At 47.9% G+C, this 23,806-nt stretch overlaps 1 protein-coding gene across 6 annotated transcripts in view; it reads left to right on the top strand.

Annotated features, from left to right (window-relative positions):
• The window catches only part of SPRING1 (SREBF pathway regulator in golgi 1), a 28,821-nt gene extending 9,690 nt beyond the window's left edge, over nt 1-19,131 (top strand). For 3 of the 6 annotated variants that reach the window (XM_042910562.1, XM_042910565.1, XM_042910563.1), the window contains 3 exons: nt 2,696-2,847; nt 3,458-3,571; nt 5,469-5,960. In XM_042910562.1, coding sequence (XP_042766496.1) covers nt 2,696-2,847; nt 3,458-3,571; nt 5,469-5,552 — 350 coding nt within the window. In that variant the 3' untranslated portion in view covers nt 5,553-5,960. Of the gene's footprint in view, nt 1-2,695; nt 2,848-3,457; nt 3,572-5,468; nt 5,961-7,535; nt 8,144-18,965 lie in introns of those variants that run through there. The other 3 variants (XM_042910560.1, XM_042910561.1, XM_042910564.1) reach the window with 2 other exon arrangements.
• The last annotated feature ends 4,675 nt before the right edge of the window (nt 19,132-23,806 follow it).

Raw genomic sequence — 23,806 nt, 5'->3', positions numbered from 1 at the left:
TAATGTCAACTATCCACAAACAGTTTTTCAGAGTTCCCTGCTAGTTCTACAGATTTCTTTTTTTCTCTTTTCAGTTGGTGCTTTGGAAATTATGCGGTTGGTTTGTTTGCAAGAGTAACTTGTGCTCTTATTTCAGAGAACCTGAGCACAAGTGGGTTGTGACTCTGGCAGTACTGAAATTGACCCAGGCAACCTTGAATTAGAAAACTCCTCTGTACACACTGACCGACCAAAATGCAGATGCTCAGTCTTTAACATGACAATGGCCGTGCATTTATTGTTTCTTCAAAAAAGTTTGCGTTCCCAGCAAAATAGAAAATAAATAAATAAAACCTTGACGAAAAGATCTCAAAGGTATCAGACCAGATGAGGTTATTTGGAATTGAAGGAAGGGATCAGAGGCAAACCACCCACCTACGGTGGGAGAGCTGGACAGTTTTGCACAAAAATGCACTCATGCTCCAGCAGTGATTGCCAATGTCAGCCTCCACCTCTAAGATCACATTGAGAAGGCAAATAATACCGCAGATAGCTTCTTTTTGTGTTCTGTTTTGTTTCTTAAAATTTGGCAAAGGCAATTTACTTCCGTAAGGTGATAGAGCCAGTCAGTGGGCAGACCCCAGGCCAGGACTGAACTTAGAGTCCAGTCCTTTTTTGCTTGGAGACTGTTTTGTTCGTATGACACCCAGTGAGAAAACATGAAGTCTTAACCCCCTGGGTCTCCTAGTTAACATTAGGTTGTGAGTGACAGCCGTTTTTTGTTGTAGCTAACAAACGAATAATTTCCCTCTGATTAATTCATGGGAGACAGAGACTCTCAGATTTCTTAAAGTAAAAAGTTCCAAGAATCAATCAATAAAAATCCAGGAGCCATAGTTTTTATTGTACCTTTATGACTGTGAGAAGCAATAAACAGTACAAAGAAAACTTGGAGGAATTTATGTCTTTCAGCAAGCAGGTGCCACCGCAAATATTTCCAGGGTAACAGTTATTAAATAAGACAACCAATTAGAATGGCAAGCTTTTCCAGGGTTAGGAGTTAATTTCTCAGTCAATAGCAACACACTCTGAGGTTGTGATCTTACTGGACTCTTTGTTGGAAACAACATTTGCATGAATAGATTTACGATGCAAAAGGAGAAATCTCGATTAGCTTTATTTTACCAGCAGTCAGGAGGACTTGTGGTTTCAAGGCTAACTAGGTGCAGCTGGCACTGGGGCGCAAAAGGCACGCAGTGGTGCTGACACAATACGGGAGAGAGAAAAGGGCAGAAAGATAGTTTTCACAAGTGGAGTTTAGGTTACATTATATTTTACGTCTTCCTGACACAGAGGTAATAAGGTTGGAGGGTAGTTATTTGGGGCAGAATTTTGAGAAACACGCTGGCCTGTTTGACTTTTGTTTGTTTGTTTGTTTATAATCCCAGTGGGGAAAATGAGTAAGAATAGTTGGGAATCCCAGAAACATTTACTATGGCGTTCAAGGCTTCTTTCAACATGGAAGACAGAATGGCATAGTTAGAAACAGCAACACAAAGTTCCTAGTTCTCAGGGAACTGGGGTCTGGTTCTTTCCAGGCTCCAGTTTTCCAGGTGTTAGGTGCGGGTCCTCTGAGTCTCTTCCATTGTTATTTTACTGGTGCCTCCTGCTCCTGCACAGGCTGTGTTTTCCAGAGTAGTTTCAGAAAACGACCTTGTGCTTCACCGAGTCTCATTGTCTGAGGATTAAGAAGCTGGGGCATTTGGAAAGGAATGACGCTAGCGACAGCTGCTCCACACCTTGGGCACCTGTGGGCACCTGTGGGCCCGGGTGGAGACCTGGGGGCTGGTTGCACACACCTGGGAGTTTCCCAAGGGCCATGTGGTGTCCCTCGTGCACTTTTCTTACATTTTTCTGTCCCGCTCCCAGAAGGTTGTAGAGAAATGTCTGTTTAGCAGCTCTGAACAATAAATTGGTTTTTGTAAGGAGATTCTTTCCTTCAAGTTGAGGATGGGTTTGATTGGGGTGGAGGGAGTGTGTACAGATGATGGGATTTATGAGGAGTGGAGGGAATTAGGATTTTTCTCCCTTGGGTGGTAGAGAACTTGTATTCCCTAACGCTGAGGGCTAGTTGAGTCCCCGGCCTATATACTTACAAACAGCCTGAATCAATTTATGAAGATTAGGTAGGACTACGTTTTAAAAAAAAATCTTCCAAACTACTGAGTAAATAAATGCCAGGCATTTAAAATATATTTGTAAAGGGGGAGGGTTGGTTGGTTGGTTTTTTAATCCAGACGGCTCCGACTTTCAGGAATGAATGCCTTGGTTTTTTTCTATTTTCTGTCTTTTTTTTTCCTTTTCTAAAAACAATGCCATTTTTCTTCGATCACAGGTGAAAGAGTAGCTTACGTTGGTTAGGTGTGACTTGACGTGGTGATTAAATCAAACACATGACAGCAGACCGAAAGGTCGCTTTAGGTGGGTTAGAATGTATAGCCTGCTTACAACGTGGGAGTCCATGCTGCCTGTAAACGCCGCACGTAGAAAGCTCTGGTCCCCTTGTGTCTGACTCCTGGCCCTTTGGTGCCTGGGACGCTCCAGACTCCACGTTCTGTCTCCGCGTTCTCTGCGCGCAGTACCCTCATTGTGGTCACCCCGGTAGCGAGGTGCGAGAACTGCCGGCTTTGTACTCAGGTGAGTCTCTGACTTCCAGGATACATTTGTGAAAGGAAGGATTTGCTGGTGAACGGCTGCTGTAACGTCAACGTCCCCGGCACGAAGCAGTACCGCTGTGACGGCTGCCTGCCCAACGGCTGCTGCAGCGCTTACGAGTACTGCGTGTCCTGCTGCCTGCAGCCCAGCAAGGTACGCGGAGCCGCTCCCCTCCACGTCCCCTCCTCTCTCTGTTTAGGATGGGACTTCATGACGAGCACTGACGTCTCCACGTGCAGCTGTTCTGAAGGTAGAACTGAGAGGGCACCTGGGGATCTCAGTCGGTTAAGCATCCGACTCTTGATTTCAGCTCAAGTCGTCGTCTCACGGTTTGTGGGATGGAGCCCCGCATTGGGCTCCGTGCTGACAGTGCGGAGCCCGCTTGGGATGTCTCTCTCTTTCTCTCTCTCTCTCTCTCTCTCTCTCTCTCTCTCTCTGCCCCGCCCTTGTGGGCTCGCTCTCAAAATAAATAAACATTAAACAAAAAAACGCCGAGGAGGGAACTTTGAGATGTCAGAAATTGCTGCTGTGAAGAAAGGTTGACAGTGAAAGGAGGTTCCCAGTTAGTTTTGCAGGATGGACTGATGTATTGCTCATCAGATACCTGACGCATAGGGTATAGGGCTCGTGTGCGTTTGAGCTTGCTGTCTCCCTCCCCACCCCCCTTCCATATCAGCAGTCTCTTAGTTCAGGAGAAATATCCAAGGTTACCTTGTGCTGCTGAGTCTGAATTTATTACAGGTACTAACTTTTGTTTCCATAGCAACTTCTCCTGGAGCGCTTCCTCAACCGGGCAGCTGTGGCATTCCAGAACCTCTTCATGGCCGTCGAAGATCACTTTGAATTGTGTTTGGCCAAGTGCAGAACCTCATCCCAGGTCAGAAGCTGTGATGCCTCTAGCTGGGGGATGGGCGAGTGGGAGTCAGGGTTTAGAAGAAAACTCGAGAATACGCAGTGGAGGCCTCTTGGCAGAGTAATAATGGAGAAGAGATTTAAGCGAAGCAGCGTCGAGCTTTGTTTGGTGCAGTGATAGTATTTAGAATGTCAACAGGAGGTTGCACACATTAGGGAAGTAAAATATTTATATTAAATCAAGGTCTAATCAGCTTGCATCTCCCCTATCTGATTGGCATGTCTGCCCTTCAAGTGGGAGCTTAAAATTATTTTTAAGTCTGGGTGGAGTCCTCGCAGTCCGGTTCCTGAGAGCAGTTCTCTCCCCGCGTCTTTGACTGAAATGTGACTAAGGCTTTCCAGCAACCACTTGTTCAGAGGAAGTAGTAATTTGTTCTGGGACAGAGTTGTGGTTTATTTTAGGATTTGAGGGGGCAGGGCAGGTGGGCATTTAAAAATACACGAATCAGTCTGCGGGTTGTCGAGCTCTCGGTACTCAGTAGCATGCTGTCAGTAAATGCTTTGCTCTTCGGGCACTCGGCGCTGCACCTGCCGCGGCAAGTGTCTGCACGTCTGTGCCTTCGCATCGCTCTGCAGCCTTGGCTGTCAGCTTGTGTGGTCGGGTGTTGTCGGGGCTCGGGTCGTAAGATCAGCAGGCGTGTATTGTGCAAGCACGCTTCTTCTGGTTTGTGTCCTTGGTGTCTCCAAGACTGCTGGCTTCGTCTGAGATAGACTTGTCATTCTCTGCGACTCTCGTACCCTTGGCAGATTTCTGTAGACCACCTCTTGATTTTATGCCAGTTTGTCCGTCTCTGGTCTGCTCTCAGAGCACTCAGAATCACTGGGTAAATATTTCAGGGATTATAATGAGCATTGGAAAACATGAAGAAATTCCTGATGGTCTTGTTTTGCTGGAAGAGCTTTCCACTTGAATGGGCTTTGAAGGAAATGTGGAGGAAGGCTGAACACATGACTCATTTTGATTCAGATTCTCTCTCATTCTGAGAAGTGGTAGAAAAGGCGGAATATTTTCTTTCCTTAACCGATAAAACCCAGACGCTATTTCCAGTCTTAAGGGAAGATGCTAACTTTTCTAACTATCTTTTTATTGCAAAGAGAGGGATCCTGGTTCCCGGTTGATTGCAGTATCCCAAAAAGGAGATTTGCTGCATGTCTATAAATTGGATTAATACTTACAATTTAGCTGCTAAACATTGGTTTTGGGCTAATTAGTGAACTCCAGACTAGCCAACAACTCAAGTTGCTTGTATGAAAACAAACTGCTGGAAAATTAGCCATCGGGGATGATGGTCTGTTAAGTCACACTCTCCGTTTGCTTAGCCAGATGAGGCTTATGTGGTATTGTGGGGCTGGGCTCATGTGCCAGACCTCGAGGTACATAAACCTTCATGAGAGCCACGTGAAGTGGTATCTCCTTCGTCTCTGCAGGGCTCAGGACCAGGAACTGCATTTCTTTGGAGCACAGAAGTCAGGAGCAAAGCACCCACTGGATCTTAATCTAACTTAAAATCATTTGCAAAAAAAATGATTGTCTCGAATTGCCCAGGTCATAGCTAGGCTGTTTAAAAAGAAAAAAACCAAAACAGCAAAAAAAAACCCCTCACTGTTGACGTAAAAAGAAACAGTCACATAGTGATGTTCTGCCCATTTTCATGCTCTTCGTTGGCATTCTGTGTTGAGCTTCCACCTTTGTTTCAGACAAGTGCCTTGGAGCCTTTTGGTGGCATTTGGAGATGGCCTCGTCCAGGCTCCTGCAGGGGGTGACTGCCCGCAGTCCTGCTCTGATCTCCACTGTTCCGCGAGGGAGAAATGTGAAACTCTGCTCTCTCTCATGGCGCTCTTATCTTCCCTTTTGCCAACAGAGCGTGCAACACGAGAACACCTATAGGGACCCCATAGCCAAGTATTGCTACGGAGAGAGCCCTCCTGAGCTCTTCCCTGCGTGACGGGCACAGAAGACGACCCGTGGGCGACCAGGCACCGCCGAAGAACTTGTGGCCCGAAGCCACGCTCCAGTGATCTCTAGTCCGCTTGGAAGAAGAGGGTCTTCGTGCTTTGACCTTGGCTTTGACCACTTCTTGTGTTGTACTTTTGGCCTCACTCTCCACTGGGCTTTAACCCGTGACACTGTTCTGTAAAGCAGCTTGGAAACGCCAGCAAGTCACGTTCAGGAACAGACTACGGGCGAGCTCGTGGAGGCGTGGGCACTCGGGGACACTTCTACCATGGGAGACTCATGGAACCCTTCACTGTAAAGTTATTTATTGCATTTCTTTGGAGTAGTGGGAAAGTGATGATGTTTGATAGGGGAGGATGCCTTGCCTTGATAGTTGAATATATTCAAGGAAATTCTTGTTGTTGTCGTCGTTTTCTTGTGTTCTTGAGTTTCATGAGCTAAGTCATCCCTTCACCCAGATGAAGTGTTTCGCCCCTCTGAAAGCGAGTGATCTCTCAAGGTAGTTATTTTTGGTTTTGTTTTCACAGCATCTTCGGGTGTGGGCTCTGAACACCGTATCCTGACGTGTAAAATTGCCGATAGCTCAAAAGATACTATTCCATTCCCGCTCCGTACCGTGTTCCTAGCAGGGGGCACCGGGTGCCCTCAGGTTTTCTCGTAGTGGTATTTGAATATGCTTGCTTACCTCTCTGTGAGCACTGTTACGACCAGAAGTTCGGGCTTGTTGTTCTGGAGGATTTTGTTCTCGTTTCCCATGCCGCCGTTGAAATGATTGTACTCCGCTCAGCCGTGGCACGCTGGGAGCCTCAGGAACGTCACCGCGGCCTCCTCTCCTCTCCTGTTGTGGAAGCCCGGTGTCAAGGTGATTGCTACGTGGAGACACATCTAGCAACTGGCTGTGAGAGTCATCCTCATTGCTGTCAGCTTCGGGACACATAACGGGTTCAGACCTTCACTTTCCTTCTGATTTGCCAGGAAGAAGAAAGCCCGGGTTTCTGTCAAGGTTCTGTAAGAGACTTACTCCTGCCCTCAGTGGGACGAGTCCGTGAATGCTGGACATGCGGCTGTGCGTCCACATGCTCGAGGCACCCCCCAGGATTTCTCATGTGACACTGATTCTCTCAAGCTCAAGGTCTCAGATCTTTGGTCCTCAAAGACATCCTGCCCCTCAAATAGTATGGCTCTTTGCTCTCAGGAGACATTAACGCACAGATCTTTCCTGGAGACCCTCACTTGGGCAAGGTATTTTTCATTTTTTGGTTGTTCAAGTTGTTGACCTTGGAGCAGGGCATTAGTTCTACAATCCACTTTTGAGATATACGTATATATATGTACATAGGTATATGTGCATATATATATATATACACATAGGTATATGTATATATATATATATATTTTTTTTTTTTTTTTTTTCCAAGCACGGCTTTTTCTTTGGACTGTGTTTGCCTTCCAGTGTGTTTCTGCAGTATGTAGCAGTTAAAATTTCCCTTAACTTCCTATTACATCTTATATTTATCTTCCCAAAGTGGTTTGTCCCCCTAAATAAGCTTTCTCAGGGGGTGAACTGTCTGGCAATTGGTTTTTAATGTTTTTTTCCCCAGAAAATCTATTTAATTTGCATTGGACTTTCTGGATTCTGTGTGTATTCACGGTGCTAAATCAAACTTCGTCTGTGAGAGAAAGGTGCATGTCTGGGTGTTTTACCATCTCATTCTTTTTGGTGACTCAGTCTGGTGTGGGAGTCTGTCTTATGTGGTTGTCACTGGTGTCAGTCTCTCCTTGGAGCTTATTTGAACTTCTGAGCAGGGTAACATAGACTGAATGTGCAAACAGCGCGTATCGAGGACCAACCCACACCTCTTTACTTCGTACTTGAAATACCGAGGAGCGCGTTCTGTGTTTTCAGTGCTTTCACAAACAGTACCTACAGCTGTGTGAGAGAGTTAAGCTCGCGTGTATGCCCACCCCACAGATGAGGAAAAAGAAGCGAAGCGACTTCCCAGAGTCCCTACTGAGATTTGACCACAGAACGAGAACAAGAACTTCATCTCTGGCTTCAGGTCCGCTATCGCCTCTCGCCAGCTCCACCGCCAGCTCTGCCATGATCATCCCCCCCACCGGTCCCCCCCCTTGAGAGTGTAGATTTCCGTTGTCCAGGTCAAAAGAGAGGAGAGGGGGCCTCAGTAGCCAAATTGGGTCAGTAATTTGAAGGTCATTTTCATTTGGCCCTGGAATATGTTTTGTTTGTTTGTTTGTTTAACTTAAGTTCACTGGTTTGGAAACTCACAACACTGCAGACTACATAATGAAGTCGTTGAAGGACTTGGGACATTGTTCCGCCTCCCCAGCCTTCCAGCCCAGAACCTCTCCCTGCTCTGTACGCTGTGGTTTGTTTTTCCTTGACTGAGGGTTTCTAGAATCAGGGACCTCACCTTAGTTCTGCATGGCCAGAGTTTAGCAAAGCACATGACACATGCTGGGATTTTAGGGAAACCTGAAAGAAGGGACAAAAATACCTTTAGTTAAAAAAAAAAAGTTACGGGGTGCCTGGGTGGCTCAGTCGGTTGAGCATCCGACTTCGGCTCAAGTTATGATCTCACTGCTTGTGGGTTTGAGCCCCGCATTGGGCTCCGTGCTGACAGCTCAGAGCCTGGAGCTCGCTTCGGATTCTGTCTCCGTCTCTCTGCCCCTCCCCCCCCCCCCCCCCCCTCTCTCTCTCCCCCTCTCTCTCAAAAATAAATAAACATTAAAAAAAATTCAAAAATTTAAAAAAAGTTTCTGAATGATGAGTGTTTGGGGCAAAAGGTAAGAGGACAATTTAGAGCATTTCCCCCAGTTCTGAATCTTAATTGCGTTGCTTGTTGCTGGAGCGCAAAGATCTGTCCCAACAGGGAAACAAACAGCAGAGTGTGTCAGGTGCCGAGGCAGGCAGGTACGAAGGAGGGGTGAGCTGCCTCCACCAGGCCGGGGCCTCAGGGCAGCCCTGGACCTGGCAACGTGGGGCTGGCATCGCATCGCGGCGGGAGCTCGACACCTCTTGGAAAGCGGGGGTTAGGGTTTTAGAGCCTGGACGTCAGCTGTCCATATGCTCCTGAAGGCGGACTGCAGGCCTCCGGGAAGTGCCTCAGTTGGTGTGGCTGCAGAGAACCGTGGGCTTGGGCAGTGCCACCTGCAGGATCCCCAGCGAGGCTTTTCCTGGCGTTGGGATTTGCAGATAAATTGTACACGTGCCGAGATGTTGCTTATTGTGGTGCTGGCGGCTCCCTCGTGGGCGGGAGAGAACTCAGTCTCGTGGTTAGTGACTGCTTGCTGACCGGGGGCTCTGGGTGGTCTCCTCTCCCGAGTCCCAGGCCCTTCACCTAGAAAGTGGGGTCACCCGTGTGAGGTATCCGCGCGAGTGAAGCCTAGTGCTCAGCACAAAGTCCGCCGTCTGCAGCCCAGCAGGGGGACAGTGTCAGGTGGTTACAACGCGGGGGGCCGTGGGCCCCTCAGGTGGAAGGGTGGCGATCACAGAATTCCCGGCATTATCTTTATTACTAGTTTTAAAGGAACTCATGCTCACGATGAAGAACTTCAGATAACTCAGAAATATGTAAAGATGAAATTAATAGTCACCGAAAATCCCATGACCCAGAGATCAGCCCCAGTCTTTTTCTCTTCTCCCATGACTTTTCAGGCAGAAACAGGCGCCCGTTTTCCTCTTGAAGACAGTCCTGTAATGGACATCCTCCTATGTGAACATATAGGCCTGTAATAATTGTAATGACCACATGGTGTCAATTTTGTGGATTACAATAATGTTATTAACCCCCTGCTGAGGACACTTAGCTTATTAACATTTGTTTTTTGGCTGCTACAAACAATGCATTGATAATAGCACTTTTATTTTTTTTTCAACGTTTATTTATTTTTGGGACAGAGAGAGACAGAGCATGAACGGGGGAGGGACAGAGAGAGAGGGAGACACAGAATCGGAAACAGGCTCCAGGCTCCGAGCCATCAGCCCAGAGCCTGACGCGGGGCTCGAACTCACGGACCGTGAGATCGTGACCTGGCTGAAGTCGGACGCTTAACCGACTGCGCCACCCAGGCGCCCCAGATAATAGCACTTTTAAATGCGTGTTTGTATATTCATCTGATAACTATTTTCACCAGTTTTTACTGTGACCTAAAAATTGTGGGAGTGTCTTTTTTTTTTTTTTTTTTGCCATGCCCCTGAGACCCTCACGTTATCATTTAACTCTGCTGATGGATGTCAGTGTTCTAATTTGTATTTATTTAATTGCTACTGACATTAACTCTTCCATGTACTAATTGGCCATTCTTCAAATGTAGTGAACTGTCCCTGACCTTGGCCAACTTTTCTTCCTTAGCATTTAAAAAATTTGTTTTTAATGTTTATTTTTGAGAAAGAGACAGAGTGTGAATGGGAGAGGGGCAGTGAGAGAGGGAGACACAGGCTCTGAAGCAGGCTCCAGGCTTGAAGCTGTCAGCACAGAGCTTGATGTGGGGCTCGAACTCACAAACCGCTAGATAGTGACCTGAGCCGAAGTCAGATGCGTAACTGAGCCACCCAGGTGCCCCAACTTTTCTTTCTTTTTCTTAGCATTTTTAAGTGAGGGCTAACTTTTCCAGTTGACCTAGGACAGCAATGGCGGGGGCACTTCTGTCCCCAAAAGGACCTTTGGCAAGGTCTGGAGACATTTTTGTCACAACTGGGGGAGGATGGTGCCTCTCGTGGGTGGAGGCCAGGACGCTGCTAAACATCCTGCCACGCACAGGTGGGCCCCATGACATGGTTTACCTGGCTGCAGATGTCAGCGGGGCGTAGGTGGAGGCCCTACCCTCAGGTCACATTTCCCCCTTAGGTGGAACAGAGAAGCTACCAGGAGCTTGGAGCTGACTTTATTATTTCCCTGCCCTTGCTTTCAGCCGTGCTAAAGCGCCGCTGATTAAATTACCCTGGAATCCCAGGGGACCTGCTACTTCCCTCACTGGTCTCTCCCAGCCCAGTGCTGCCTCCATGAACAGCATTATTACTCTGCCATGATGTCCTTCGCACACTAGTGTGATCCCAGAGCAGACGCTCCGCTGTGGGATGGCCTGCAGGTTCACAAACAGTCCCCTCCCCAACATGACAGCTTTGTTCTCCAGGTCCCCCCCCGCCAGCAGCTCCTTGTGTGGGGTGACTGGGGGGGTAGAGGGAGTTGGGAGATGCCGCTGCAGATTCCGTTTGCTCTGCTATAAGAAGGTGCCGCACAAGGATATAGTAACGCTTTTCTTGCCAGTGGATCATGAGGGTCTTTCCTACACGAGTGCTTTCCCGACTGCGTGGCTTGTGGGCACATTGCCTTCGAGGCGCTTCTGCTTGGATTTGTCCCGCATGGTTTGTTATCAGGGTGCCGGAGCAGCCGTGGGTGCTGGTTTCCCTGTTCCTGCGCAGTCACGCATCTGCGAAGTTCCTTGGTCAGTCTGCTTTCACAGGCACCAGGAGGGATCGGGGCTGGCGGTATGCGGAGTGGGGACAACTGTCCCAGGGGCCCTTGTCTGTTATTTTGTGCGTACGGCTTGATTCCTATCCAGCGATAGAGCTGAGCTGCTGGACTTTCTAAAAATGAAAGGCCAGCCTTTAATATTATAATAAAGAAACAAACGTTTTTGAGACGGAGAAAAGTTCCTTCGGCTTTGGACTTTTCTAATTTGTTGACTTTGTTTTTTTGTTTTTTAATATTTATTTTTGGGAGAGCGCAGGTCGGGGAAGGGTGGAGAGAGGAGGACAGAGGATCCGAAGCAGGCGGTACGTTGACAGGCTGACAGCAGCAAGCCCGATGTGGGGCTCGAACTCACGAACCCCTCAGGATCATGACCTGAGCCGAAGTCAGATGCTCAACCGACTGAGCCACCCAGGTGCCCCAGTTTGTTGACTTTTTACGCAAGGTGGAGCAGGCAAGCTCTGGTCAGCTTGCCGTCCGGGTTGTCACGACATCAAAAGTTGTGTTGGCTGAGTGAGAAACGGTTGCGTTGGCTCTCAGTGAAATTTGGGGGTTCAGACTATGTCGGCCACACCCCACTGTTACTAAGGGCGCTGGTGTGTGTAAGCAGAACACCAGCGGTATGAGGTGTGTGGGTGGCTGCCTCATTTTATTGACAAGCGTGCAGGCATTAAAGACTGGGAGTAAAGTAATGTTTTCTGGCGTTGCTTTCCTCATTGGTGAAATGAGGGTGATGGCTAAGGTATCTCGCAGATGGGAAATTCTGTTTGGGACCAGCCAGAGATGCCGCCGTGTGTGAAAGCAAGACCGGAACTCGTGTCTCCCAGCCTCTGGATCCTGGGCTCTGATCCTCACAGGGCAAGCGGACCAGCCATCGGAGACCCGTTTTCCTGAAAGCAGGGCTTCCCCCTTCTCTCGCGAAGATTTCAACCGGGGCTCACCGCTTTCTGCCTCTTCCTCCTCGAATGTTAAATAGACACTGTATTCTTCTCTGCTGGGACCGGCTTCTCATGGATTGCTGCTCTGCACCTGTGAAAACAGCTGTTGTGTTTTCCATCATAAGAAACAGCTGCCTTTTGGCAGGGAATCACAGAGCTGTATACGCGGCTGTGCCTGAGTATGGTGCTAAGTTATTCAGGTGTGCTTAACCTGAGTTACCCAGAGCATCTTGGAATTCCGAAGAAGGGCTTGTGTAGTCGTTCCTCGGTAAAAGGTCTTCCTTTCATTTCTTTTTGTGATTACAAAGTAGAAACCTTACAGTATAGGAAACTACACTGAAATTAAATTGTGCCAAACTAGACTCCTAGGCCCCAAAGATAACCATGTCATTTTCGATGTAAGTTTTGCCTGTATTTTGTACATAAACATGTTATTTTATGTTAGTATGCCAATCAAGTAGAATCCTGTAGATAATATTTAAAAATAAACAGTCCCTGTTAGATTGATGTAACGCAATTATAGCTAATTGTAGAGTAGGAAAGTGCAGGTTTTTGCTTCTATGATCCGGCCTCTGAAATAAAGCCAGGTTAGAGGCTTCGAAAGCCCTTTCAGAGTTGCACACGAGGATGGCTGTTTCCATGCGGTGGCTTTTTGTTGTGCGCAAGTAAGTGGTAGGCGCTTCGGCTTGTCCAGAGCGGACCTGCACGAAGCCTGCCGGGGACGGAGCCTGGCCCAGGCTTCCCCTTGCGAGCTGAGAGAAGGACGGGGACGAGCCCGCCAGATCTCCTCATACGCAGGCCATTCAGATGCAGAAAGGAAGGGGAAGCTATGTGAAAAGTTTGGGTAAAGATGTGTGGATCGTCTTACTGGACATCTGGTGTGGAGGAAGGATGATCTGAGCTCAGGGCAGCCCAAGTGTCCCCCGAAGCTCCAGCTCTGCTTTGACAAGTGTCTGGCAGTGTGATGGTTTCTGAGGGCACGAGGGACCTCTGCTTTTAAAGATACTCCCATGTGCTCCATGGAGCCTTCCGGCAGGCACTGTTTGAGGCTGGGATCCGCCGTGCTCGCTCTCCTCGTGTGCTGGACTCCATTTCTCCTGGGAGGTCTGCACCGGGCAGAATTCGGGGATGCCCTCGGAGCTCAGTCCCTGACACGTGTGCCTGTCCTTGCTTTGCCTGTGGCCTGCTAAGTGCCAACTTGGAAGCCCGAGATAAATAGTCTTGCAGCAGCTCAGCAGTCGGCTGGGCTCATTTATTCGACACAAATAAGCTCATTGACCTGATTTAGCGCAGGGAGGAACTGTGGAGTTAAGTCAGATGAGATCTCAAAGCCCTGTCTCTCGTCTGCAGCCTTCGCAGACCCCCAAGGACAGCCGCCTGGTTAAACGATGCTCGTGGGCGCCATTTCAAGGGCAGAGGGGGAGAGAGGATGGAGAGGTGGAAGGAAGAGGGATGGAGAGGAGAGAACGAGGTGCTGGTGGCACAGACACCAACAATTGCTCTCTGTGCCACTTGGTGGCACCAATTCCATAGGTTTTTCTGTCCCAGCACACCGCTAGTCAAGCGACCGAGGGCCTGGAGCCCGCGTGGTCTCCCTCTCCTTAAAACAATGAAGCGGTTTCTGTCGATGGGGAGCCCGCTGCCGCTGAGGACACATCGGGGCTGTTGATTTTGTGCACGGACACCCTGGAGAGCAGCCTTTGATCTGCCTCTGGTGCCCATGCTACCCACTTTCTTTTTCCTCCCCATTCACCGAGAGGAGAAGGAGAGAGGTCTCTTAACCATCCTTACCCAGGAGAGGACAGCGCCTTGGAAGCGCTCCCAGTGTCCCGTTCTGCATCCGTCTTCTGAGGCAGGTGCTCTTTCTCCCCGTTCTGTAGAGGAAGTCTTGGATGCACAGGTGAGCTTCCTCGGGCCACGCCGTGGGACGCTGCAGCCACATGCACGCTTGAGATCTCCAAAAGGTGCGCGCAGGCTGAGTGGGCAGCACACGGCCTTGGCAGACGGTGATAACAGCAACCCTCTTCTAATCATTTCTGGTGCTAGAGGCCTATTTAATCCTGACAACCACTCCTATGAGGGAGGGAGGTCGGTCTTTTCATTCCCGTTTTAAGGAAACGAGCCCGAAGATTCAATACGTTGCATAGGGACACACTGTCTTGTTTTAAACGACCAAGACTGAACCCAGACCTTTCTTGTTTTAGCCCCTGTGATGGAGTAAACGCCGCACGGGGCTCTGAGCATGAAAGGCAGGGGGCAGGTGCCGGGGGAGGACCGGTCGGCATTCGCTCTCACATTTGCACTTTGGCCCCAGGATTGGATCATCCTTGATTTAAGCAAAATGTTTCACCTTTTCGCTGCTGGTCCCTGCCGGAAAGGGCTTTTGAAGACTGTACTAGAAGGGGAACTTAACCCTTTCCGTACTAGTGAGAGGGCTGTGTCTTACTCTCCACCAGGCAGAGTCCTTGTAATGGGCTGCATTGTGTCTTCCCACCAAATTCATATGCCTAAGTCCGAAGCCCTTGTACCTGGGAGGAGATGAGGCCTTCAAAGAGGTGACTGAAAATGAGGCCGTTAGGGTGGGTTGTAATCTGACAGCACTGGTGTCCTTACAAGAAGAGAGAGACACCAGTGGTGCAAGCAGGTGGCCGTCTGCGAGCCAAGGCGAAGGACCACAGGAGAAGCCAAGCCTGCCGACAGCAGCCTGAGCCAAAGGACAGCACGGGCAGGGGAAGACACGGCTGCACCGCTGGAGTCGTTCTGGCTCCGCGTGTCTCCTCCCTTCTGGGCCCGTTGGCCCATCTGTGAGTGGGGCCCACGGTCATGCACAAGGAGCCTTCTGGCCCCAGCCCTCTAGGATTGTAGGCGCTGGTTGCCAGGACCTGCAGAGGTTGGTTGAAACCAGCAGTGTCTAACCAGAAGGGGATTTTACGCCCTAGGAGACATTGCCAGTGTCTGCGGACGTTTTCGATGGTCACCAGTGTGTATGTGGAGTCACAACTGGCATCTCCTAGAGGCCGGGAAGGCTGTTCGACGTCCTACGGCGCACAGGACAGCCCCCCTCCACAGACGGTTAGCCGGCCCCCGGAGCCTCTGGTGCCGAGTGGAGAAGGCCTGGGTTAAACCTGCCACCCCTTGAATGGGACTGGCACCACACTCCCAGCCCCAGCCATTCATTCTGCAGGTATTTAACGACGCCTGCCGTGTGCCTAGCTCTGGGCTGGATGCTGGGGAGCACACAGGAGTGGAAGATGACCTTCTGAAATGTAAAATTGAGTGGATCCCGAGCCTCTGGTTTGGGGAATGTGGTACCTGAGCATCCTTAGGTATTGATTTACCCTTAAGATAAAGTGTCACTTGCGTTTTTACGCTCGAACGGCACAGGCACCACATGTTTATTCCTACTTCATTCACAGACCTACACCTGTACAGCTTGATTATTTTCTAAAAGGATTTGAGAAAATACATGTTTATATATAATACTGATTAGTAAAATAGAAATAAAATTAGAACAACTTTTTTTTTTTTTTTTTTTAGTGTTTATTTTTGAGAGACAGAGAGAGACAGCATGAGTGGGAGAGGGCAGAGAGAGAGAGAGGGAGACCCAGAATATGAAGCAGGCTCCAGGCTCCGAGCTGTCAGCCCAGAACCCAACGTGGGGCTCGAACTCACAGACCACGAGACCACGACCCAAGCCGAAGTCGGACGCCCAACCGACTGAGCCACCCAGGCGCCCCTAGAACAACTTTATTTATTTATTTATTTATTTTAAAAAAATTTTTAAAAATGTTTTATTTTTGACAGAGAGACAGAGACAGAGCATGAGCGGGGGAGGGTCAGAGAGAGAGGGAGACACAGAACCAGAAGCAGGCTCCAGGCTCTGAGCCGTCAGCACAGAGCCCGACGCGGGGCTCGAACTCACAGACCGTGAGATCATGACCTGAGCCGAAGTCGGACGCTTAACCGACTGAGCCACCCAGGCGCCCCTAGAACAACTTTAAAATAGAATGCAGACATGCAGTTGAACAATACAGGTGACGCAATTGAGTTTCCTGGCAGCAAGGGCAAAAAGAGAAATAATCCCTCATGTTAATGCAAAGTATTAATGACATAAACACAAAGCATTTCCTCAATGCAAAGTCTAAAATGCAATTTTTGTACAGGCTTTTGACAGAGGATACTGACTGATACTTAGATCTATACTATGTGTAGTGAGCATACCAAAACCAGGCATATTTGGATGTTGGACAGAACGATGAATTAGAAATGGTCTCTGCTTCCAGAAAATATGGTGTGTTGTGAGAGATAGGCAGTTTTGTCACTACCTGCCATATGGGATCATAAATGTGAGGATAGAGGAAGTATTGCTGTGTGGGTGAGGCTAAGAGGGCAGACTTAGAGAGTAAAATGACATGTTTAGACATACGTACTTTTTTTTCCTAATATTTGTAATTTTTTCTAATTACAAAATAATACACTGCATTATAGAAAATTAGGGCGGTATGAAAAAGATTAAAAGCTCTCATGATTCTTTTATCTGTAGATAACCACTCTGGGTATGTGTCTATTTTCATATACACACTTATATATTAATATATTTCACAAAAAAGAAAATTTGGATCCTGTTTTATCATTTTGTAACCAAATGAAGGCCCTTGAATGGGGCTTTGAAGTAGGAGTTGGGAGATCACCAAGCACAGGAAGTGGTGTGCGTGCCGGGCTGGCTGTGGAGTAGATAGCCAGGATCGTGAAGACGGGTGGGGCCCCACATTTCATTTCACAACTCCTGGGGTGGGGGGCACCATTCCCATGGTAACAAAGAGAATGTTGCCCCCCACCCCCACCCCTGGGTTGTACAACCCAGCAGCCCTGTAACTATTTTTGTTTTTTCACTTATCAAGGTAATGGAAGTGGTTTTCTATGTTAGTCTACCATGTCATTATTTTTTTTGTAACAATGTTATCAGGATATACTCACTTACCATACAATCCACCCCTTTAAAGTGTATATACAGTTCAGTGATTTTATTATATTCACAGTTATGCACCCATCACAGTTCATTTTAGACACTTTTGTGACCCCCCCCTCCCCCAAAAGAAACCCCATGCCTATTAGTAGTCACTCCCCATTCTTTCTCCCCCCAGTGACTGGCAACAATTCATCTAGTTTCTGCCTCTATGGATTGACCCATTCTAGAGGTTCCATATAAATAGAATCATGCCATATGTGGTCTTTTGTAACTAGCTTCTCTCAGCATATTTTCAGTTTACCCGTGTTGTAGCATGCATCATCTTCTTTACTATCGCTAGATAATATTCTTTTGTGTAGAAAACAAATGCACATTTGTTTGTGCACTCTTCAGTTGATGCACACGTGGGTGGTCTCCACTTTTTGGCCCTCAGGAGTAATGCTGCTATGAACATTCATGTGTAAGCTTTGTGTAGACATACGTCTTCAGTTCCCTTGGGTGTATCCCAAGGACTGGAATTTCCGGGTCATTTAGGAGCTCTGCGTTTCACCTTTTGAGAAACTACCAGATTGTTTTCCAAGAGAGTTGTACCATTTTGCGTTCCCACTTGCAGTGTACGAGGATTTCCGTGTCTCCACATCCTCTCCAGCATTCGGTATTGTCCATCTTACTGATTATGGCCATCCTGTGTTTATAACGTGGAATCCCGCTGTGGTTTTGACTTGCATATCCCTGGTGGCCAATGATGTTGTACATTTGTATGTCCTCTTTGGAGAGAGGCCTGTCCTCATCCTCCCATTTTTAAGTTGGGTTGTCTTTTTAGTGTTGAGTTGATGGAGTTCTTTACATACAGTTTTGATGTCAGTCCCTTATCAGATACATGATTTGCAAATATTTTTCTCATTCTGTGGCTTGTCATTTCACTTTCTTGATGGTGTTCTTGGAAGCATAAAGGTTTGATTTTGATGAAGTTCAATTTAACTTTTGTTACTTTGTTACTTTGTTTGTTACTTTGTTACTTTGTTACTTTCATACTTTGTTTTTGGTGTCCTGTCTAATACCATTTGCTTTTTAATGTGTGATCATACTCCTTGGAATGGATGTAGCATAAGGGAATAATTATTTGATTCTAACTTGCATTAAGGCATTTGTTTTAAATGATTCCCCCTCCCCCACTGGTGGATAGCTGCAGTTAGACCATAGTCATTTTGTCCCATCTTATAACCTTTTTAAAAAAAAATTTTTTTTTAACGTTTATTTATTTTTGAGAGAGAGACAGAGCATGAGCATGGTAGGGGCAGAGAGAGAGAGAGGGACACACAGGATCTGAAGCAGGCTCCAGGCTCTGAGCTGTCAGCACAGAGCCATACGAGGGGCTTGAACTCACGAACTGTGAGATCATGGCCTCAGCCAAAGTCGGCACTTAACCACCTGAGCCACTCAGGTGCCCCTCCTGTAGTCTTTATAAACACTTCATTGTTCCACATGCTTTTTCTCCCCCACCAATGTGTTCGGCTGTGCTCAGACCTCTGCATAGTGGCTGGGGAGGTGCTCAAATCTCCAGGCAGCATACCTAAGCGTGTCCTCTGCCCTGTCATTTCATGGCCAAAAGTCACAACTAACACAACCTTGCAGGACATGTCGCCATCTGCTGGCAGAGGTGGGAAAGTGCGGCGCCAGGAACAGGAAGATCGCACTTAGAGCACATTGTCAAGGACTACCGGCCAACTCTTTCCATTGGGGCCTACTCCTGTTGCTTTGAAGCTCTTCCCACCTTTGGGGGTAGTGTTTAAATATGAAACCCTTTACTAAACAAAATCTGTTTTCTACCAGGCAAGGAAGCCTGGGTGGTTCTTGCTCCATGGGCGCTACCTGGGGCATGAAAAACGTCATCAACTAGGAAGTACTGTACCACAGGTGAGGGAAGGGAGATGAGTAGGAGGCATTTGTTGTGCCCGACGGGTAACGTTATCATTGTGTTTGTCGGGTCTCCAATGCTCCAGAATCCATCCAGATGTGTCATTATACCTGCTACTTGCTGCCAGCTCTTCTGGGGTAGACTGTGCCCACTTTGCTGATGAGAACAATGAGGCCCTGTGAAGACAAAGAACTGACCTTTGAGGGCTGTGTGCTGACAGCTCAGAGCCTGGAGCCTGCTTCAGATTCTGTGTCTCCCTCTTTCTCTATCTCTCTGTCTCTCTCTGTCTCTCAAAGAATAAAAATAAACGTTAAAAAAAATTAAAAAAAAAAAAAAAGAACTGACCTTTGTATGTTTTCTAGAACAGCATGGGCAACAACCTGATTTTTTTTTTTAATGAATGATAGAACAGCCAGGATGTGAAATCATCAGTACCTAGTATAATGTCTTATACTCTATTTTAATAAGTATTTATTGAATGAATGAAAAAAAAAAACAACTTCTGCATCCCAACTCGTGACCCACCTTCTTTTCACCACACCTAGCTGCTGCTTCTGTCCTAAATGCTGCAGTTACTTCAATAAGTATTTATGATGTTGTTCAATGAGAGAATACGTGTTTTTTGTTTATTTATTTATTTTGAGAGAGAGAGCAGCAGGGGAGGGGCAGAGAGAGGGAGAGAGAATCTCAGGCAGGCTCTGCACTGTCAGCATGGAGCCCAACGTGGGTCTCAAACTCACCATGAGATCGTGAGCTGAGCTGAAACCCAAGAGTCGGGTGCTTCACCAATCGAGCCACCCGGGTGCCCCAAGAGCACGTGTTTCTAATTTATTTCACCCTTCAATAAAAGGAGTATAAAAATGTGACTTGTCAAAAAATGTGCAGAAAAGTTTGTACACGAATATTCACATCAACACCACTCACAACAGCCAGGAAGTGGAAGCCGCCCGAGTGCCCGACAGTAGATAAATGGATAAACAAAATGTGGTACATCCTAAACGGAATACTAGTCAGCCCCCAAAAGGAACAAAGCACTGGCATCTGCTACAATGTGGATGAACCTGGAAAAATATGGATGATGCTAAGGGAAAGTAGCCAGCCACAAAAAGGCCACGTGTTGTACACCTCCGTTTATATGAGATGTCCAGAGTAAGCAAACCTGTAGAGATCAAAGGCAGATTCTTCATGGTTGCCAGGGGCTGAGGGGAAGGGGAAAGATGAGGAGGGACTGCTAAGGGGTAGGGGGTTTCTGTTGGGGTGATGACGATACTCTCAAGTGGATTTTGGGGATGTTGGCCCAACTCGGAACACACTAAGAATACCACTTGAGGGGCGCCTAGGTGCCTCCGTCGGTTAAGTGTCCGACTTCAGCTCAGATCATGATCTCACAGTTTGTGCGTTCGAGCCCCATGTTGGGATCTACACTGGCAACGTGGAGCCTTCTTTGGGTCCTTGGTCTCCTCCTTTCTGCTCCTACCCCTACTTGTACACTCTCTCTCTCTCTCTCTCTCTCTCTCAAAAATAAAAGAAACTAAAAAAAAAAAAAATACCATTTGAAATCGGGTTGCATTTTATAACATATTAATTATATCTCAATAAAACTTTTTAAAATATGCACAATAAAGATTAGCAAAGGGCTGGTGTGTGAGGAGGTTAGGGGATTGTACTTGGGATCCTCACAGAGGAAGTAAAATCCAGTCTGGAGAGCTGGGCTCACCAGGTGGACCCGGGCTTAAACCCCAGTTCTGCCCCTGTCTAGTAGCATCATTTTACATGAATATTTAGTCACTCTGAAGCTTGATTTCCTTCCTTGCAAAAGAGACATAATGCTTTCCGTATAGGTTTTTTTTTTTGGCGGGGGGGTGGATTATATCGACCATGTATATAAACTTTCTTGCACACGCTATGTTCAGCAAATAATCTTTTCCATCTCCCAGCCCTGAGCTGTTATGATTCTGTGGCTTTCAGGCTAGTGAAAGGGCTTTCGACGAAGTCCTTTTGCCTTCAGAAGCTTATAGCGGGCAGTGTGGCTGAGTGGACTCAGAATGTGAAATGAGGGTTTTGGACTGAGCTAAAGGCTTGGAGTCTGTGGTTTCCTCACTTCGGTGCCCTTTCTACCTTAGATGTCCGCTAGAGTCTGCTTCATTCTACCCTGCAAGTTCCTGATCCTAAAAAAATGGCAATTTATGGGTTTGTGGGCCACGTGCATCGTCTTCTACCTTATTCCGAAATGATGGTGCAGGGGCACTTGTGTTCACTGCTGGCTGCCCCTGGCTTCACCGTCACCGGCTCATTCCTCAAGGGACCGATTTGCAGAGTGGCCTTAGAACAAGGGCAGTGTTGGGGCGCCTGGGTGGCGCAGTCGGTTAAGCGTCCGACTTCAGCCAGGTCACGATCTCGCGGTCCGTGAGTTCGAGCCCCGCGTCAGGCTCTGAGCTGATGGCTCGGAGCCTGGAGCCTGTTTCCGATTCTGTGTCTCCCTCTCTCTCTGCCCCTCCCCCATTCATGCTCTGTCTCTCTCTGTCCCAAAAAATAAATAAAAAAGTTGAAAAAAAAAAATTAAAAAAAAAAAAAAAAAAAAAGAACAAGGGCAGTGCTGGGAGTGCGGTGAGCATCAGAGCTTTTCCCGCATGCCCTGTTAAAACAACTCTGTCCTGATGAATAAGGACCCTTCAAGCTACTCCACATAGACAATATGTTGGATAAAGGCAAATGTGCCAGAGAGGCCGGAGGGGGGGAATGTCAGGGGGCTTCTAGAAGCATCTCTGCCATCCCCAGACCAACAAGTCACAGTGGTCCTGCCCTCACACACCTCAGGACCCAGATGAAATTGACCCTGCTGGTGACTGCTGTGCTCCCCCTGTGCTAGGCCTCTGGGTGAGCTGGAGAGCCCCGCACACGTGCTCCTCCTCAAACACCTGCATTTGAGAGAGGCCTCCCCCAGGGGGGTGCCCAGCAGAGGGGAATGAATTCGGAGCATGGAATTTTCACACTGGGTCGCAGGGACTGGGGAGAGAGAAATGTTTGGGATAAATTGCAGGGGGAGACTCATCCTGCCGTTCTTAGGAAAATGAAATAAAGAGGGAGAAGGACTGTGTTGGGTTTTGACATTTCCAAATTCTCACTTTTACATTGAGAAGTAAATTCAGGTTCCCTTTTTAAAAGAGAACTTTGCTAGGGACGCCTGGGTGGCTCTGGCAGTTAAGCATCCGGCTCTTGACTTCGGCTCAGGTCATGATCTCACCGGCTCGAGCCCCATGTCAGGCTCCGTGTGCCGACATGGCAGAGCCTGCTTGAGATTCTCTCTCTCCCCGTCTCTGCTCCTGCCCCTCTCATGCTTTCTCTTTCTCTCTCAAAATAAGCAAATAAACCTAACAATTTTTCTACTGTCAAACTTACTCAAAGGCCTTCATCTGGGGGCTGATGCTCATAACTGTAACGAGGTTATGGGAGGAGTGGAATCCAGCCCCAGCCCCAGCGTGGTCTCTTCTTCCACACGGCCCCTCAAACCATGATGCAGTAGTGTTAGGCCTGAAGTGGCTTAAAATGAAGGTAGTCTGCTTTTTCTCGGGCTCTCAGCCACCTTTTACTGACAACATGTGCACGGCACTGCTGAACCCTGCCCCTGAGTCTACTGTGGAAGTGTGCGCAAGGTTTTCTTCCCTATGTGGGTTTGCTCGTTCTCGTGTTTTGGCCGAGAGTGCTGAGTCGAGGACTTCAACGGAAGTCCCACTGATGGTGTAGACACCTGGGGACGGACAGAGGCACCATCATGGTGGATGATCGTGGTTTGGCTGATGCGAAGAGATGGCTTCTTCCATAAAGGACCGGAGAGTAAATATTTCCAGCTTTGGAGGTTGTATGATCTCCGTTGCAACTGCTTAAACTCTGTTGTTGCAATAGACAGTATATACACCAGTGTGCATGGCTGCGTTGCAATAAAGCTTTATTTAGAGACACAGGTAGAGGGCCGGATTCAGCCCGCGGGCCTTAGGTTGCTGACCTCTGGCTCACCGAACCACCCTCATTGCTCCACCTCCTTTCTGAGTGTTGTCTCTTATTTTAGAGATGAAGTGCTAGAAAAGCTGCAATGTTTTCCTCCGTGCTCCCGGAAATGTTGCTAAATACCATGAAAGGCCACCTTCAGAGAGAAGGACCTCAACCGAGTGGAAGCAACAGGAATTTGGAGTTTTAAACCTACAGCAGATGCTGAGAAATGAAGATTCTGCTGTCTTCCCATTGTCCCTCAACGGAAGGCTGGGCGTTTTAATTAGCTAATGTTGGCAAATTGCTTTGAAGAAAATTGTAAAATGTTTCGTGCTACAAGGTGCCAAGAATCCTAATTAGCTTTCCTTAAAGATACCACCTGGAAGTGTGATGTTTTGTTGCTCGAGGTCCAAGCCAGCAAGAATAACCTGCAGATCAAAAACTGGTTTTTCGGCGAACATAACTGAGTATAAATGGATCTCTGCATCGACGTCACATTTTCTTCCTTCTGCCTAATCTGGTTCCTAGCAGCTGGGATATTAAACCCCGTAAATGGAGGTTTTGAGTTGTTTTTTTTTTTTTTTTTTTTTCCTTTTTTCCCTAAGAGAGCTCAGTGGCGACGGGGACATGAAACAAATTAACCCATCCATGTGTTGCGGCCGACGTTGCCTTTTGGATTTTTTGGCTTGTGCCCCAGAGGCCCTGCCCTGGTGCGTCAAGGTTACAGAGAGGAGGCGGCTGGCAGTCACTCAGTCACAGAGCAGGGCTGGCTCTCAGGTACCCCAGTCCAGGAGAGACGTGTGCATGCTCTTAACAGCTGGGTAATGAATGTGCTCTCCAACATTCCTGTTTCATGCGGTGGCAGCGGCCACAGCAGCAGCACCCGACCTGTGTCACCGTCAGAAGCAAGTGAGATGTAGTTAATATGGACCTTAGCCA

This window comes from Panthera leo, chromosome D3 (genome assembly GCF_018350215.1).
Source record: "Panthera leo isolate Ple1 chromosome D3, P.leo_Ple1_pat1.1, whole genome shotgun sequence".
Lineage (NCBI taxonomy): Eukaryota > Metazoa > Chordata > Mammalia > Carnivora > Felidae > Panthera > Panthera leo.
The sequence above is the reverse complement of the archived record's forward strand: the minus strand, read 5'-3'. Positions and strand labels throughout refer to the sequence as shown.